Source organism: Sugiyamaella lignohabitans, chromosome B (assembly GCF_001640025.1).
Source record: "Sugiyamaella lignohabitans strain CBS 10342 chromosome B, complete sequence".
Lineage (NCBI taxonomy): Eukaryota > Fungi > Ascomycota > Dipodascomycetes > Dipodascales > Trichomonascaceae > Sugiyamaella > Sugiyamaella lignohabitans.
In genome coordinates, this window is record NC_031674.1 from 1,321,244 (window position 1) to 1,336,759 (window position 15,516).

The 15,516-nt window shown below is 42.9% G+C and overlaps 4 protein-coding genes across 4 annotated transcripts; 2 read left to right on the forward strand and 2 right to left on the reverse strand.

Annotated features, from left to right (window-relative positions):
* Positions 1-265: 265 nt before the first annotated feature.
* On the forward strand, positions 266-2,710 carry TRL1 (tRNA ligase; the record flags this gene model as incomplete). The annotated part of the gene is made up of 1 exon (XM_018879373.1): positions 266-2,710. The coding sequence occupies one exon, from the start codon at positions 266-268 to the stop codon at positions 2,708-2,710; it is 2,445 nt and encodes an 814-aa protein (XP_018737295.1).
* Positions 2,711-2,955: 245 nt separating this feature from the next.
* Positions 2,956-3,909, reverse strand: ARG3 (ornithine carbamoyltransferase; the record flags this gene model as incomplete). The annotated part of the gene is made up of 1 exon (XM_018879374.1): positions 2,956-3,909. The coding sequence occupies one exon, from the start codon at positions 3,907-3,909 to the stop codon at positions 2,956-2,958; it is 954 nt and encodes a 317-aa protein (XP_018737296.1).
* Positions 3,910-7,794: 3,885 nt separating this feature from the next.
* On the forward strand, positions 7,795-10,803 carry AWJ20_2432 (uncharacterized protein; the record flags this gene model as incomplete). The annotated part of the gene is made up of 1 exon (XM_018879375.1): positions 7,795-10,803. The coding sequence occupies one exon, from the start codon at positions 7,795-7,797 to the stop codon at positions 10,801-10,803; it is 3,009 nt and encodes a 1,002-aa protein (XP_018737297.1).
* Positions 10,804-13,389: 2,586 nt separating this feature from the next.
* Positions 13,390-15,201, reverse strand: AWJ20_2433 (uncharacterized protein; the record flags this gene model as incomplete). Its single annotated transcript, XM_018879376.1, has 1 exon — positions 13,390-15,201. One exon carries the CDS (start codon positions 15,199-15,201, stop codon positions 13,390-13,392), a length of 1,812 nt encoding a protein of 603 aa, XP_018737298.1.
* Between the last annotated feature and the right edge of the window lie 315 nt (positions 15,202-15,516).

The window sequence follows — 15,516 nt, forward strand, 5'->3', positions numbered from 1 at the left end:
CAAGCAGAAGAATCATCATGAAGAAGATGCCGGTCCGAAATCCATCATGAACTGAAAACTCCTGTAAGTAGCTAATAAAAAGGCCAGACTGCTGATAACCACGGAAGTATTTTCTATGAAGAATCAATATGACATGTTTTAGGAACCTTTCTACCTGAATCAGATTCAGGGTCTATTTTCAATTTAATCACGTGATACCGATACTGAGAAATCTCTAGATCAACATGCTCTTGGTGAAAAATCAAGATAATGTCGAATTGACGATATGATTGAGAAGCTTGCAACTAATGGAGCTGATCCGTCTTTGATTGCTGAACTTGAGTGGGCAGCTACTCAAGATTCAAAGGCTGGAAAGGCACGGAAGTCCGAGCACCAGATCTGGGACCGACCAGATATCAGACTGACCGGTTGGAAATTCAACGAGTGGGACTATGGCAAGGAGAAGATTCAACTACCAATTAATGCTAGAGGATTATTCTCCCTCGGAGATAAGGTAGTTGTCAGAGGATACGATAAATTCTTTAATATTGATGAAGTTGCTACCACTTCATGGAAATGGATCGAGAATAACACACAGGGTCCTTACTACCTGACTTTGAAAGAAAACGGATGTATAGTATTTTTGTCAGGACTAGAAGATGGTACTTTGATAGTCACAAGCAAGCACTCTACTGGTCCTCGTGAAGATAGTCCTAACGAAACAAACCATTCGTGGGTCGCCAGGAAGTGGGTTGACAGTCATCTTTCCAGGGTTGGTAAGACCAGACAGGAACTGGCAAATGAGCTATATGAGCTTGATGCTACGGCGGTAGGAGAGTTGTGTGACGATTCGTTTGAGGAGCACATTTTGCCCTATACCAATGATAAGGCTGGTATATATCTACATGGCCTAAATGCCAACACTCGCAAATTCATCACTTATCCGTTTCAAGTGGTTGACGAGCTCAGTGAGAAGTATGGTTTTATCAAGACAAAATATCTGGTAAAAAATGATGTCACAACGCTGAAAGAGTTTTTACATGAGTGTTCAGAGACAGGATCCTGGGAAAATGACGATATTGAAGGGTTTGTGGTGCGCTGTAAAAAGAATACTGGTGACGATTTTTTCTTCAAGTATAAATTTGAAGAGCCTTATCTCATGTATCGAGATTGGAGAGAAGTCACTAAGGCATACATTAAATCACCGGACACCGCAGTTGCATCAATTAAGAGAAACAAGCCACTTACGCTTGAATATCTCAAATTTATAAAACCAATTCTAGATAATGATCCAGTAGCAGCGGCCAACTTCTTGAAAAATCATGGTATTATTGCCCTACGAGAGAAATTTCTCCAATCCAAAGGACAGAGTGGCATGGAGCTTGCAAAATTGCAGGAAGACGCTGCTGCGAATAGTACAAATGGTATACCTGCTGCTGATATTAAGTACGCTCTGATCCCAGCAGCCACGATTGGTTGTGGTAAAACGACATTGGCTCTTGCGCTGACTCACCTCACTGGCTGGGGCTTAGTTCAAAATGACAACTACTTCATGAAAGGAGCAAAAGTCAGGCTGGTGACAGATGCCTGTGAAGGATTCAAAACTCATAATGTCATGTTCATAGATAGAAACAATCACATGGTCCGCGAGCGTCGGCAAATCATGGAAGACTTGTTGGCGAAATCTTTAGACGAAATTAGATTTATTTGTCTTAACTTCTTGCCCAACGGAGCTTCAGAGAGCATTTTCAGGTTTACACGGGATAGAGTTTCCAACAGAGGAGACAACCACCAAACAATCACCGGTCTCAGTAGCCAGAAGGTTGATGGAATCATGAGAGGATTCGTCAACCGATTTCAGAGGGTCAACCCATCTCAAGCCCCTGATAATTGGTTCCATGAGATTATCAACCTTGACGTTCCAAGTGGAACAAAGGAGAACTTAAAAAGAGTATTGCATGTTTTGAAGGAGAAGTATGCTCTCGTTGGCGACTTCAGCGAGCAGCAGATAGATGAGGCTCTCTCATTTGCATTAGAATATAAAGCCGAGAAAGAACCAGTAAAAGTAAAGGGAAAGAATCCCAAACAGGAAAAGACCAAAAATACGGGAGATGCAAAGAAGAAAGAAGAGAAACCTGTTGAGCCAGTGTCTCCAGCAGAGCCTGCACCTCCACTTCCTCTCCAGCGGATGTATTATAGTCTGCTTCTGGATGCGAACAAAGAGTTTATGATACAACTGATTGACAGCTTCTTTGCAGCTAATCCACAAGTCAACGATAGCTACTGGAAACATCTCAAGGAGTCGATGAGGGTACAGAACAGTTTCCACGTAACCCTGGTTCATCGCGACGCCCAAGACAATGCTGAGAAGAAGGACTGTTTCGCCAAACTAGACGAAATCACTGACAAAAGCAGTATCCCCATACCTGCCGAAGGCGATCCTGTCCACTTAAGGATTCCCGACGTCTCAAGTCCCATCCGTATCCTTTCCCTATGTCACGATGACGCTGCCATGGCATTAAAAGTAGAAGTAGCATCTCCAGAGATCCCATTTGCCAACGGCACTGCTCATATCACCATTGGAACCAGCTTAGGCATCCCAGCTTTTCGATCTCTGGAAATGCTGGCAGCACCCACTTCACAAAGTCATCCCTGGAACGTCCAACCGGCCGAGCTCTCGAGCTACCTTGACTTGTTCCTCGGCCACGAAAAGCCAACTAGTACCACCTAGAAAGAATAGAGACCCACATCTTCCTTGTACAGACCTGCCTCCGGCGGCTGGGGCTCCGCCCCAGACCCCGTGGCTCCTCTCGCTCCGCTCGAGTCGTTACGTCGGGGTACCAGTGTTTCTCCTGCGAAGCAGGAGCAACGGGGTCTGGGGCGGAGCCCCAGCCGCCGGAGGCACAGTGCCCCAGTAAGAGATTCTAGGACATAAATAAGCATTACAAATAATATATACAGGTTATAGGAGAGCGTTTACTGGATGAGCTTACCCTTGTTGACGACGAATCCCTCGAGACATGCAATGGCGGAGTAGAGTCTGTTTTCGGCCTCCTCGAAGACGAGAGAGCGGTCGGAGTAGAAGATCTCGTCGTTGACCTCTTCTTGCTTACGGGGGAGACAATGCATGAACTTCCAGTTCTCTTTGGCACCACCTTGGGCAGCCATTTCCTGGGTGACCTGGTAGCCGGCGAACTGTTTGAGACGGAGCTGCTTCTCTTCCTCTTGACCCATGGAAATCCAGGTATCGGTAACAATGACATCAGCGTTTTTGACAGCCTCCAGGGGATCGGTGGTGGTAGAGAGGGTAGCACCAGTCTCAGCACCGGCCTTAGAAACTAAGTCAATGATATCTTGGCTGACAGGGTAGGCCTTGGGAGTGGCAGCAGAGATGTTGATGCCCAATTTCACACAAGCAAGTGCTAGATCGTGGAGAACATTGTTAGCGTCACCAACCCAGGCGACCTTGAGTCCATTGACTTCGCCAAAGCTCTCTTTAATCGTGATCATATCAGCAACAGCTTGCAATGGGTGGTAGGTGTCACAAAGGGCATTGATAACTGGAACACGAGAAGCGGCAGCAAGACCTTGAATATCCGAATGAGGACCAACACGGGCAACAATACACGAAGTCATGGACGAGATAACCTTGGCAGAATCATACAGAGTCTCGTTAACTCCCAATTGAATATCGTCCTTACCAAGGAACATTGGGTGTCCTCCCAAATACTTGACAGCACCTTCAGTGGAAATACGGGTACGAGTAGAACGCTTGTTAAAAAGCATAGCAACTACCTGGCCAGCCAGAGGAGTAGCGGGATTATACACGCCCTTGCGGACATTGGCCTTGTGGTGAATGGCACGATTGACGAGATACGACAATTCCGAGCTCGAGATATCAGCAATGCTTGTGAAGTGACGAGGAGACATTATTAACAGTCAATAATAATTTAAAGACTAATATAGATTAGTATACGAATAGATCCAAATGTAAAATGTGAAGAATTATCCAGATCAACACATCGACAGTCTCTTCTTATTTATATAACCGAGTACTGAAATTTCAGTCACCGATTCAGTCATTTCGAGTTCCTACAGTGACTGACACATTGCTGCCCTTACCTTTGCAGGTGGTGTATGCAAGTGACAAAAAGCACCGGAAGAATCGATAAGATCCAGATCATGAAATCTCAGACTACTATTAGGCCCATATTGATAGTTTAGATTCGATGTCATCCATGAACAGTTAAAAAAGTTTGTGCCAAAGTCAAGTCAATTAATCAAATGTCATCGATTGAACTTAATTTTGAGATGCTGAATATTCATTGGATCGTTTTTGGAGCCTGAACTGGCCCGGGTTTGAAACATTTGGTGACTGACTGAGATGCGTCTCTATATGCATCAGCAATCAAAGACCCGATGAGATCTAACGTTGAAAATACCTTTTCAAGTAATGTTACGAAAAATCCCGACTTTTTTGGCAGACAGAAATCGGCAACTCAACGGTCTGGTTCTGCAATTATTGTTGATGGTTTTTTTTTTTTTTTTTGAGTCAGTCTGGAGAACCGTGTTCAAATTGGTTCTGGGTGTGGTTTGATAACCGTAATACTAGATTACCAAGATCGGACTAAACCGATCTCCGAAAAAATTTACCGCCATGCGGTTAAATTAAAAAACAAACATATAGGAAAATAATTAATTCAATTAAACGGTAAAAATAAATAATAAATAATAATAATAAATAACAAAAAAAATTAAAATAAAACGATTAATCACAAATAACGCCGAAGTCAGGTTGAATGACTACGCTTTCTACTTTATCTTTAATGGACTGTTGCTTAGCTTAGACAGCTTAGCTTTCACTTGGCGTGCTCTTATCTTGCATAGGAAGTGGGAGTGTGAAAAACTTAGAATCTAATGACTTCGTCACTAACAGCTTTTCCACACATGACAGTGAGAGTGACACTGAGAGCCTTCTTGAATCCAGTCTTAGCAGCCTTGCCAACTTGGGAGGCAGTGGATTTGACAGGAGTCATGGAGTTTTCAAATTGAGCGGCAGACATTTTTGTAGTGTAGTGTAGTGTAGTTTGGAAATTAGAAGTGGTTCACAATTGTACCAAAAGCTTTTTATGTTTTAAGCGAGGATTGGGTTTTTAGTTGTTGTTCTTGATGTTGATGATGATAAAAGAGAAAAGAATGGAATTACTCGAGTTCTTTACCATCCTTTTATATTTGTTCTCCTCCTTACTCAGTGCTGGTTGATGCTGGCGCAGTATTTTTACTCAGTGCCTTGACTCAGTGCTGGCCGGACTTTTCTGCCGGCATGATGCTTCATGTTACATGGTACTCAGCCCTATGCTTTGTTACATTAGATGCACTGTACACGGTTTTAGTTTACAGTTGCTTACATCTTTTTTTTTCTCTTTCTTTTTCGTCGACCACCGGAACCTGCATCCGGCAGGAAGGGCGCAAATTTTTGCATTTACCATGCATATCTCAGACTCTAATTGTGATCTGCGTGAAAGATTTTCAGTGATCGACACCGTTACACGGCAAATTTTTTTGTTCCAGATATGCAGGGTCGTCCCTACAGCTAGAGAAGAACCATCCCGTGGTTACAACTGTCGGCAAATTCAGAAGCCGGGGTGTTGAATTTTTGCAACGTATGCTTGCTGAATTACGTCAAAGCAAAAAAAAAAAACCATCTGGAACGCGGTTACCTGGGCATACAATGGCATTGGTTTAATGAGGTATTGGATCCAGTAACGTTCAGAGATTCAACTGTGAGGAACAAATTGAGACTAGTGGGAATTGGTTTTCGCATGACGAAATGCTATTACAATTGTGACATCTGACATCATAACAATAGCAGGAACCTAGACTTAGCCTGACATACCCCAGATATCCTGCAGTCTGAATTGCATAGCATTGGCATTTTCTAATTTTATATCCATAATGTAACATATAATGTACGTAGTATTACATAACTTGGATTAATACCCCGCAATTTTCATAATAAATAAGCTTGCTTTGTTTTACATGACCCTCACTATGTACCCGTAACGAAGGTCTGCTGGATTGCAGTATTGAGTGCTGGAGATAGCAGCTAAAGATTTTTAGCTCCAGTATACGAGGCGATATTTCGGGCCAATTCTTCGCCAGATTGGTCAATCTCTTTCTGGATCTGTGACTCCTTTTCATCGAGACTGGATAACTCATTATTTATCTCTTCAATTCTTGAAGAAAACTCTGTCTTCATCGATATCAATCGGTCGAGTTTGGCCTTGATTGAGCTGTATGCGTCGTCAAAATCTACTAAATCTGGCATCTCGGGAACATATAGCGAAGGGGAGTACAATGATCGAGCCTGAGTAGTCCCACTACCAGTACGAATTTGGTTTAATTCCCAATTCGCTTCGTCCTCACTGTCCAAGTCAACTTCTCCTAGTTGAGAGCCCTCCGAGTCTGATAATCCGTTTATGGCATTTTCAATATCCCGGCGTCTTCTCTCGTTCTGCTTTAATTGACTTTGTACCCCAATTGGTAACTCCTCATCCTCAAATCCAGCACCTTCTATTAATACGTTAGTAGCCACAATCATATTGCCCTTCAAGAAATCAGTAGCTGATATCGACCGTTGGCATTTACTTACCATCAAGATCCAGTTCATTCAACAGCATACGCTCTTCTCTTAGTTCTTCGTCATTCTGATCCTCATCGCCATCTTCATCTATCATTATCACATCATCACCGTTTTTAAATGCGTCGTTTATCACTGCAATCTCCTCGGTAGGAGTTTTATTCTCATAATTATCGTAAGTTTGGTCATTATCATTATCATTAAATTTGTCGTATGTATCGTTGTCATTTTCTGCTTCATCTTTTCCATAGCCTTTGTAAGTCGGAGTGCTACTTTTCCGTAGTTCCTCTAGAACCGATTCGGTGTAAACTATAGAGGACTGAACCGGTGGCTCAGGTTGCTTGGTGTTCCTGTCTCAGTTAGCAATGCCTTATAGAACAAGTCTGGACTCTGCACTTGTGACCAAAACTTACGTATTAGATGCATCACCCACCTCCTTTTGCTTATTGAAAAGATCTCTATTTTTCTTTTTGATGAACTGGGCCCGGCTTTTGGCCTGTAATGAAGGTACAACTACTGAAGTTGGCTAGTAATCAGTTAGTAAACTAAACATCTCCCATCCTAAATCGGTTTTCTTACATTTTCGTCTCTCTCATCCTCTTCTTCATAGAAGCTAGGCTTTGCAATTGCTTTCTTCGTCTTAATATTACGCCTTTTTATCATTTCCACTGTATAAATTCATCCATGAGGTCAATGCTAATCTGTGCTCTGACACTAAGTTTGGTCTAACCACGTGATTTGCACGTGACCATTGATCCATCTGCTATGTTGATGCCGATAGTGGACAACAGAAGTCACCTTCGTTTTCGTTTCATTATTAGGTACCATATCAACAATTGTTGTGGCTTCTCTCTTTGAATTGCCATATTTTTGTTTAGTCTATGCATATGCTAAAAAGTTTTTGGCTCGGAGAGCTGAATCTCAGCTAACCGACTATTTTTGGTAGCTGGCTGAATGTCAGCTCTTGTAAATAACTAAACAGGCTACCGGGTTGATGCTCCAATTACGATCTTACTTACAGTTACTCGGTCCACTGTTGGTTATTGAACAGGCTATATATGTTTCTAGCTTCCATTTGCAACTGTGGATAGCTTCACATTATATAAAATAATCATTAATGTTCTCCAAACTTTTTCTAATGACCAAATAATTCCGATCAACTTCACCTGACCGTCATGACGCGTGTTAAAATGCGTGCTAACACTTGTCAGTGGCTTTCATCTGTAGCATTACTGTTATTGTCGTTTGCTGATGCGGCACCTGGAAACAACCAGTTACAGAAAAAGAGCCCTGACATATATTCGACTTCTCCCTACTACTACGATCCTGATCCTGCTGATGATTCAGATCTCACGAGTTATATACCTCAGTACTCAACATCTTATACTTATACAACTGTATATCCCGCCAGTGTTGCGACAGCCTACTATAGCGACTACTATGGGTACACCTCTAGCTACTACTATAGCTATTATTGTCCAGATTCTCTTGACGCCACTTGTTATACCGACTACTACTATTACTCTACGCCCTATGCACAAACCAGCTACTGCTATTCTACGAGCTATGACGCTCCCTCTACTAATTATTATTCGAGCTATTATTCAACCGATTATGATACTTCTACATGTACTTCAACTAATGTCCCACTTCCCTCATGTACAGCAGATTATTTATCAATATCGGACTGCAGCCCTTCACCGGATTGTTCCGATAGCGACGAGCCCCTGGGTTTCTATTGCGATGATTTTCAAGATTGTGATCTGCCCGATGTCGATTGTCCGGTTCCTCTCCCGCCTGCCACTTTAGTTGGGCAGTATTCAACGGCTCTAAATGAACCAACTGTATTGCCCAATATTGTACCACCTCCTGCAAATCCTTCGCCGCAGCCATCTACCGCTCCTGTCGCAGCAGCTCCTCCGCCACCATCCCCTTCTCCTCCCCCTCCATCTCCTTCTCCCCCTCCTCCTCCTGCCCCCTCTCCGCCACCACCATCACCTCCTCCTCCCCCTCCTTCACCGCCTGCTCCAGCACCAGTAACAGCTTCGCCCTCAGCTTCTACGCCTCTTCCATCCTCGCCACCTCCAAGCACGTCACCAAGCCCCCCGAGTAGTTCGAGCGTCAGTTTACCCCCAGACTTCGGAGTTTTCTTGGCTCTTCGTGGACTTCCATCGGAGACTGACAAAATAAACTTTCTGGAGCAACTTGGTGGCGATGAAGCATTCAAGTTTGATTTCAACCATCCTCCATCAGATGCAGAGATGGTGGGCCCAGGTGGTAGAGCAGTTGCGGCATCTGGAAAAGAATTTCCAGCCGTTTTTGGCTCAGGTGTGAGTATGACAGTAGTTAACCTGGAGCCTTGTGGTCTAATAGCCCCTCATTCTCACGCAAGGGCTTCTGAGAACTTGATCGTTCAAAAAGGTACAATTGACACCGAGTTTTTGGCAGAGGACGGTACTCCTTTGGTCTCTAACACCCTATCTGAAATGCAATCAACCATATTCCCTCAGGGTTCAATCCACTATGAGTTCAATCCTACTTGTAGTCCTGCGACCATTATTAGCGCATTTAGTTCTGATGACCCAGGTATTCTCATCGTTGCACCAGCCTTACTATCAATGGACGATGATGTTATATCCAATTCCTTCGGTGCACAAGCAGTGGCAGGACTGAAACCCACTGTCCCGAGGGGAATCTTACAAAGCGTTGCCCAGTGTCAACAGAATTGCGGAATAACTCCTAAGAAACTTTCGTTTGTAAAGCGGGATGACAATATTGAGACATCTATGATCGAAACTCATAGCCAACCAAACGCGGATGTGATAAATTCTGCAGACTCGGTACATGAGCCTCTGGCAAAAAGAGGGTTATACGAAGAGATAATTTCTAGGCTCACTGATGACGATGACACTGAGGAGATGAATCGTCGCCGCCAACAACAACGCAATAGACAGGCAATGCAGAATCGTCAAAATCGCCAGAACCGTCAAAACCGTCAGAATCGCCAAAATCGTCAAAACCGCCAAAATCGCCAGAACCAAAATCGACAGTATCGTCAAAATAATAATCAAAATGGACGTCCAAGACAGCCAATCAGAGTAAACAGAGGTAATGGTGGATATAATCACAATAATAGCTATGACCAGTCATTCGATAGACACGATCAGTATGACAGATATGACGGATACGATCGATATGACAGATTCCAAGATGACAACCGCCGAAACTCTCAGAGACGAAATCAGGCTAATCAAAGGAAAAACAACCAAAGATCAACCCGCGGACGTAACAATCATCATCGAAATGAATATGACTCTGATTATTACGATTTTGAGGACACGGATGTGGGTCGTCGCCATCGAAATGATGAAGAAAGAAACCAGAGATATAGAAATCGAGTCGAAGAAGACTCACACCCGCCAAGGAGGAACAGGGATAGATATGATGAAGAAATGTCTAAAACTCGAGGGGGAGAGCCATATGCTGATGTACCCAAGCCGACCAGACCGGGGAACGATCGAATGAATGAAGATGTTCCAGGTTCAGCAAAGAGTCGTCATTCTCATTCAGAAGAAGACCGGTATGATAACACCGACCGAGATGAGGAGGATCATAAAGAGAGGGTGCATCGAGAAAGAACAAGATATGATGAGTACGGACGATTAGAAAGATCCAGACATTGGGGAGATAATGAAGATTCTGACGACAATGAAAGTTACGAAATGGTCGACAGAATCGACAGAGTCGACACAGAGGACAGAGAGGACTATGAAGAGTCTTGGAGGTATGATGGCGACAGAGATGAGGACTCATATTATGATCTCAAAAGGGTGAATCTCATCGTCGGCCATGATGAGAATGAACAAGAGGATGTACCCCCAGTTCCGGGTTTAGGAAAGGGTCCTGCTCCTGACCTCCAGATAAATGTTCCAGTTCACGATAAAGCACCTCCCATGCCAACGAATGATCAATTTCCTGATGATGAAAAACTTGAAAAGCAGTTACAGGATTCTGGAGCGCAGGAAGATTTGGCGCAACATGGACCGCTTCAGGATGCTTCTTTGAGTGCTGTCCCGTCTCCAGAGGTGACTTCGAGTTCAATTGGTCCCCCAAAGCCGACAACCCCAGAAGAGAAAGAGGTAGCTAAACCCCCTGTAGATGGTAAGTATCAACTGTATCCATAACTGGTACCTGATTTCTAACCTTCAGCAGTTGATAGTGAACTTAAGGTCGATAGCGAACTTAAGGATGAGAACCTGGCCGAATCAGACGACCACATTAATGGTCTTCCACAAGAGTATAATGAAGACGCTACAGACGATGCATGGACTGATTTAGATCTTGATTATCTGGACGACTTGGAAGAATCATCTGAAGAGTATTCGCTCTCCAAGAGATCTCGAGAAACGCCTCGAGAAACCAGCAATGGAACAACTTTTGGCTCAGATGATCAGTATCTCATCAATAAAGAAAGTCAGTCTGATCGGGTGGTGACTGGCGATGAACATATGTACCTGAACTCTGAGGAGAGATCTGATGTTGAGTCTGAATCTTGGTGGGATTCCATAATTGATCAAAGTGAGTATGACTCGCCTCGAGAGAGTAGCCCTGAAGAGGGAGAATCATGGCGAGCCTATATTGAGAATCCTGAGAGACTTAGAGAATTTCTAAGATGGGATGATGACTTTGATGATCGAAATTCTGATAGCAGAAGAGGAAGGGAAAGGAGAATTGACAGGATTGCTTCCTCCTCTTCGGAACCTGCTGCTACATCCAATATTTTTACATCTATACCAGCAACTGAAACTTTTAGTAGTGGATCTTCCTTCCAAGTGAGCTACTTATCTTCTTCCGCAGCACTCTCATCAACTAATTCCTCATATTCTGCAACTACACTGGTTGAAACTGATCCTGCATTGACAGCCAGCCAGACTTCTTTAACGGCCACTACCACGAGTGCTTTGTCCTCGCCAACCTCTTCTGACGGCAACATTTTTGCCCTGCCGACTTCCCTTGAAGATTTTTTTGATGATCCTTTCGAGGATGTTCCTATATAGTTGAATTTTTTTTACTTCTCATTCTTCCTTTCTTTAAGTTTGGTATTTATAGTTTTGATTTTTTAATAAATGCAGTCAGCCGTATATCCGTTCTTAATTCTTTATCTTGCATTATCTCATTGGGTTAGGCTGATAATGCCTTATCTTGCATATGTTGGTCGATCATCATTTTATTTTATGAACCATTTGAAGTTTGGAGGCAACTGTTGGAAGTGTATTGGAAGTGTATTGGAATATCTAAGTTTGAGTCGTCATAATTCATGCTCTGTTGAAATCTGGATTGACCAAATGCCTCCATATGGTTTCAATGACTGGGTCGTCACATCATCAAGTGTTGAACTTAAATAGCATGCATAACAGAAAGATATCTTTAGGTACAATATCTAGAGAAAAACCAAAGTTCGTAGAACGTTATAAAGAGCCAGGTTACAGGTAGAAGTTATCCGTAAAATAGGGGATATGTGGATTGGAGTTTCAATCAATTCTGAAACATTTCCACCAGATGCTCTAGCTGGTTAATTTCGGACAGTCACTGACGACAAATTGGCCACATATTCATTAAAAACTAGCAAATATAATTAAACACGGCGCGCTCATCAACTAGGCATACGCGAACACCCTTTTGGAAGCGTTTCCTCCTGAATTTCCCAAGATATTCGGCGAGAAGAATGGCAGTCAAACTTCATAACACCCAATATGCACGGTTAGAATGTAATATGCACGGCGAGGACGCGTCGAGATGATCCAAAATCGAGGTTGTCTGCACAACGTCGGACATTCTATTATATTAACAGCAGCATCGCGTGTATAACGCATTGATAAACGCGATTCAACTGAGGGGCGGGCGTTTGATCCGCGTTACAGAGAAAGTATTTAATTGAAAGAATCTCCGCATTGTCTAATGGATGTTCTTCTGACATCAGCCTTCATACAATATATTTGACACTATTTGGACATTTGAACCATGTCTCCACTTAGCCAATGTAAGCCTTATTGCCTTACAACTGTTTTGGTTGCATACTAACCTCAGTCAAGTTACTGATAACAATTCGAACAAAATTTCCACCACAATGCCAATCGTTATAAAACGAAAATTTGGCTCTACCACACATTCCTTTGAGGCTCCTCCCTTCAAAATATTCTGTGATGAAGAGAATGAAGAACAGGATCTGAGCCCTCAACATCTTGATACATTACAAATTGATAGTGCAATTTTAAAAGAAAATGTGCCACCGGCTGAATATTGTCAGAAGTCGAATAGCACAACTCCAAGCAAAATCCGAAGCCGACGACCTCTAGCTAGTCTGGATATCAGCAGAGTAAAAGGGTTCATATCTACTTCGCAATCTCCTAAACCAAAAGAGTTGACAGTCCCATGGACCATTCACAAACGAACCCAACTTACTCGACGAAAGGTTTCACTTAATACTTTAAATCTTGCATCTTCGACTAAATTCTTTTTAGAGGACAAAGATCAATCAAATAAGGAGAATGTGGCTCCTGTACTTATTCGACACTAGACAGGGGCTTTTTGTTGTCAACCATGTCATTTTTGAACTCTCCATTTACGATTTAACGACCTTTGCATTTATATATTTATATTAATAACATTTACGTGACATTTAAACATTCTATTATTGGACAGAAAGCATCGGAGTGGTCTTTGATAGGTAACGTTAAATGGTGCAACCCTTAATAAGAAGTTAGGCGTGGCTATCCAAGCACAAGAGCTAGATTCTTGAAACCGGATTGAGACAAAGTGGTATTACTTGGTTGTTGCACTATGGATGTATAGTCTTGTGTACTAGCTCCCTCTAAGAAACCGCTACTGTTCAGTTGGCTGATTGCATTGTCAGCCAGTCCCAGGTAATGTTGATTGCCGGTCAAGGAGCTGGCATAGCTTCCTCCGACGTTTGACGACGAAGAAGTATCAGCAATCACGTTCAAATAGTCAGCACTCATATCTCTACTATAAAGATGGCCATTCGAAAGAGATAACTGTTGATAAGAGATGGTATTTGAGGAGTTACTAGACATCTCGAGGGCACCCTGAATGACAGACTCTGCAGTACCATTCTGAAAGCATTGGGTCTTGGTATTCATATTTGACTCCACATATGCGCGAACTATTGATACCGTAGATACATTTGTAGCTGTATCATCGCCTAGATTAATTTCCAGAGAGTCTGATGTCGACTGTTGAGATGCTAGTACAGGATTGCCGTTGATTGTCAATGCGTCAGTGAATTGAGAAATCAGTGCAATATATTGTGAGTTTCCTTGATTTGTATTGTTCTGTAAGTTTGCGTAATGCGCTGATTGAGACCAAGCAACTGTAACCGATTCAATATTGCTGGATTTCGCATAGAGTAGATTTGCCTGGAGGTAGATATCAAAATCGTTTTGGACCACCTGTACAATATCAGAGTTTTTATTGAGATTCGCTTGAGAGGGAGAAACAAAGGTGTAGGCTTTGTTGTCACTCGTAGTTGGCACAATCCCACCGTATCCAATCACACCTTCAGTTTCCCAGGTCATGGCACTAGCACTAACAAACCAATTCTCATCGGTAGCAAAAGAATTCGATTCTTGCTCGCCATTTGACACTTTTAAGGTAATATTTGTAGGCTGACTCCAAAATAGTGGTAGAAGTGGTGACAGATCTACTTCATAGAACGGCAAATCAAATGCTCTATATCCTACTATGGGAGCCCACATTGAAGGTGCAAATCCTCCAGCATATATAACAGGATAAGGGACTGCAATACCTCCTAGTTGGCCATCCACATAAACCTCAACGAATCTACCCGGTCCATTGTTTCCCGTATTCCTTCCATTTCCGTATGGGTTAATAAGATGAGTATACCAAAACTCTTCGCCTGAATTCCCTGTCGCAGCAATGTTTATAGCAACGCGTGTTGTGTTTCGAGAGAGCATTGGCAGTTGGGCATTCATAGGTTGATCAGGGCTGGTCCAGTAGAGCGATGGAGCAAGACCCGTGATTTGATCAGGTGGATTCGTATTTTTGATAATACTATCAGCAACAGTTCCATTTGAACTAGAGGTAGATGGTGAATTGAAGAAGTCAGCTGTTAGGCTTGCGACGAAGGTGCCAGTATAAGTTGAGTCTAATATATTGCCAAGATCAAATGTGACTTTCTGGCCAGACTGCTTAAACAGTGAGAGAAACTTAGTTACGTCTTTCACATAGCCAGAAGATATATCCTGTCCATTGGGCTCAGCAGTGGACATTCTCCATATTTCAGTCTCCCCAATATAAATACGACCCAACCGATCGTATTGGCTTCCCTGACATGTAATGTTCAAGGTTAGCCTGACATTTGTGAAGGCCACGTTAGGAGCACTGTATGATACAATACAAGGGTGACCATAACTGTTTCCAAAATCGTAATCCGAAATTAGCTGCTGCGATGCGATTGGACTCCCAATATCATCTAAAGGAGCTGTAACATCGTAAACAGTCATATGCGCTCCGTCTCGCTGATGAAGCGATGGAGACTCCATACTCGAATCAATGTGGGTGTCATTTTTTGACTGAAGTATTAGCTGCTGTGTATGGAATAGAACAGAGGAGTAACGGAGGGGTTTCAATGTTAAAATACATGACACACCAAAAACTAAAAATAGAGCTAGTTTCCATCGACCATAGCTTTGAGCCACTCGTTGTAAATGTCCTCGGTCGGACATAAAGTTCAAGCTTTTTGGACCAACCCTCATCATGAAGGTATATTGAAGGAAGGGTCCCCGTGATTAACCATTTCTAAAAAGACTCCGTCCTTGGGGTTATATAGCAAAAGCTGGGTTGCAGTTCACATAGCT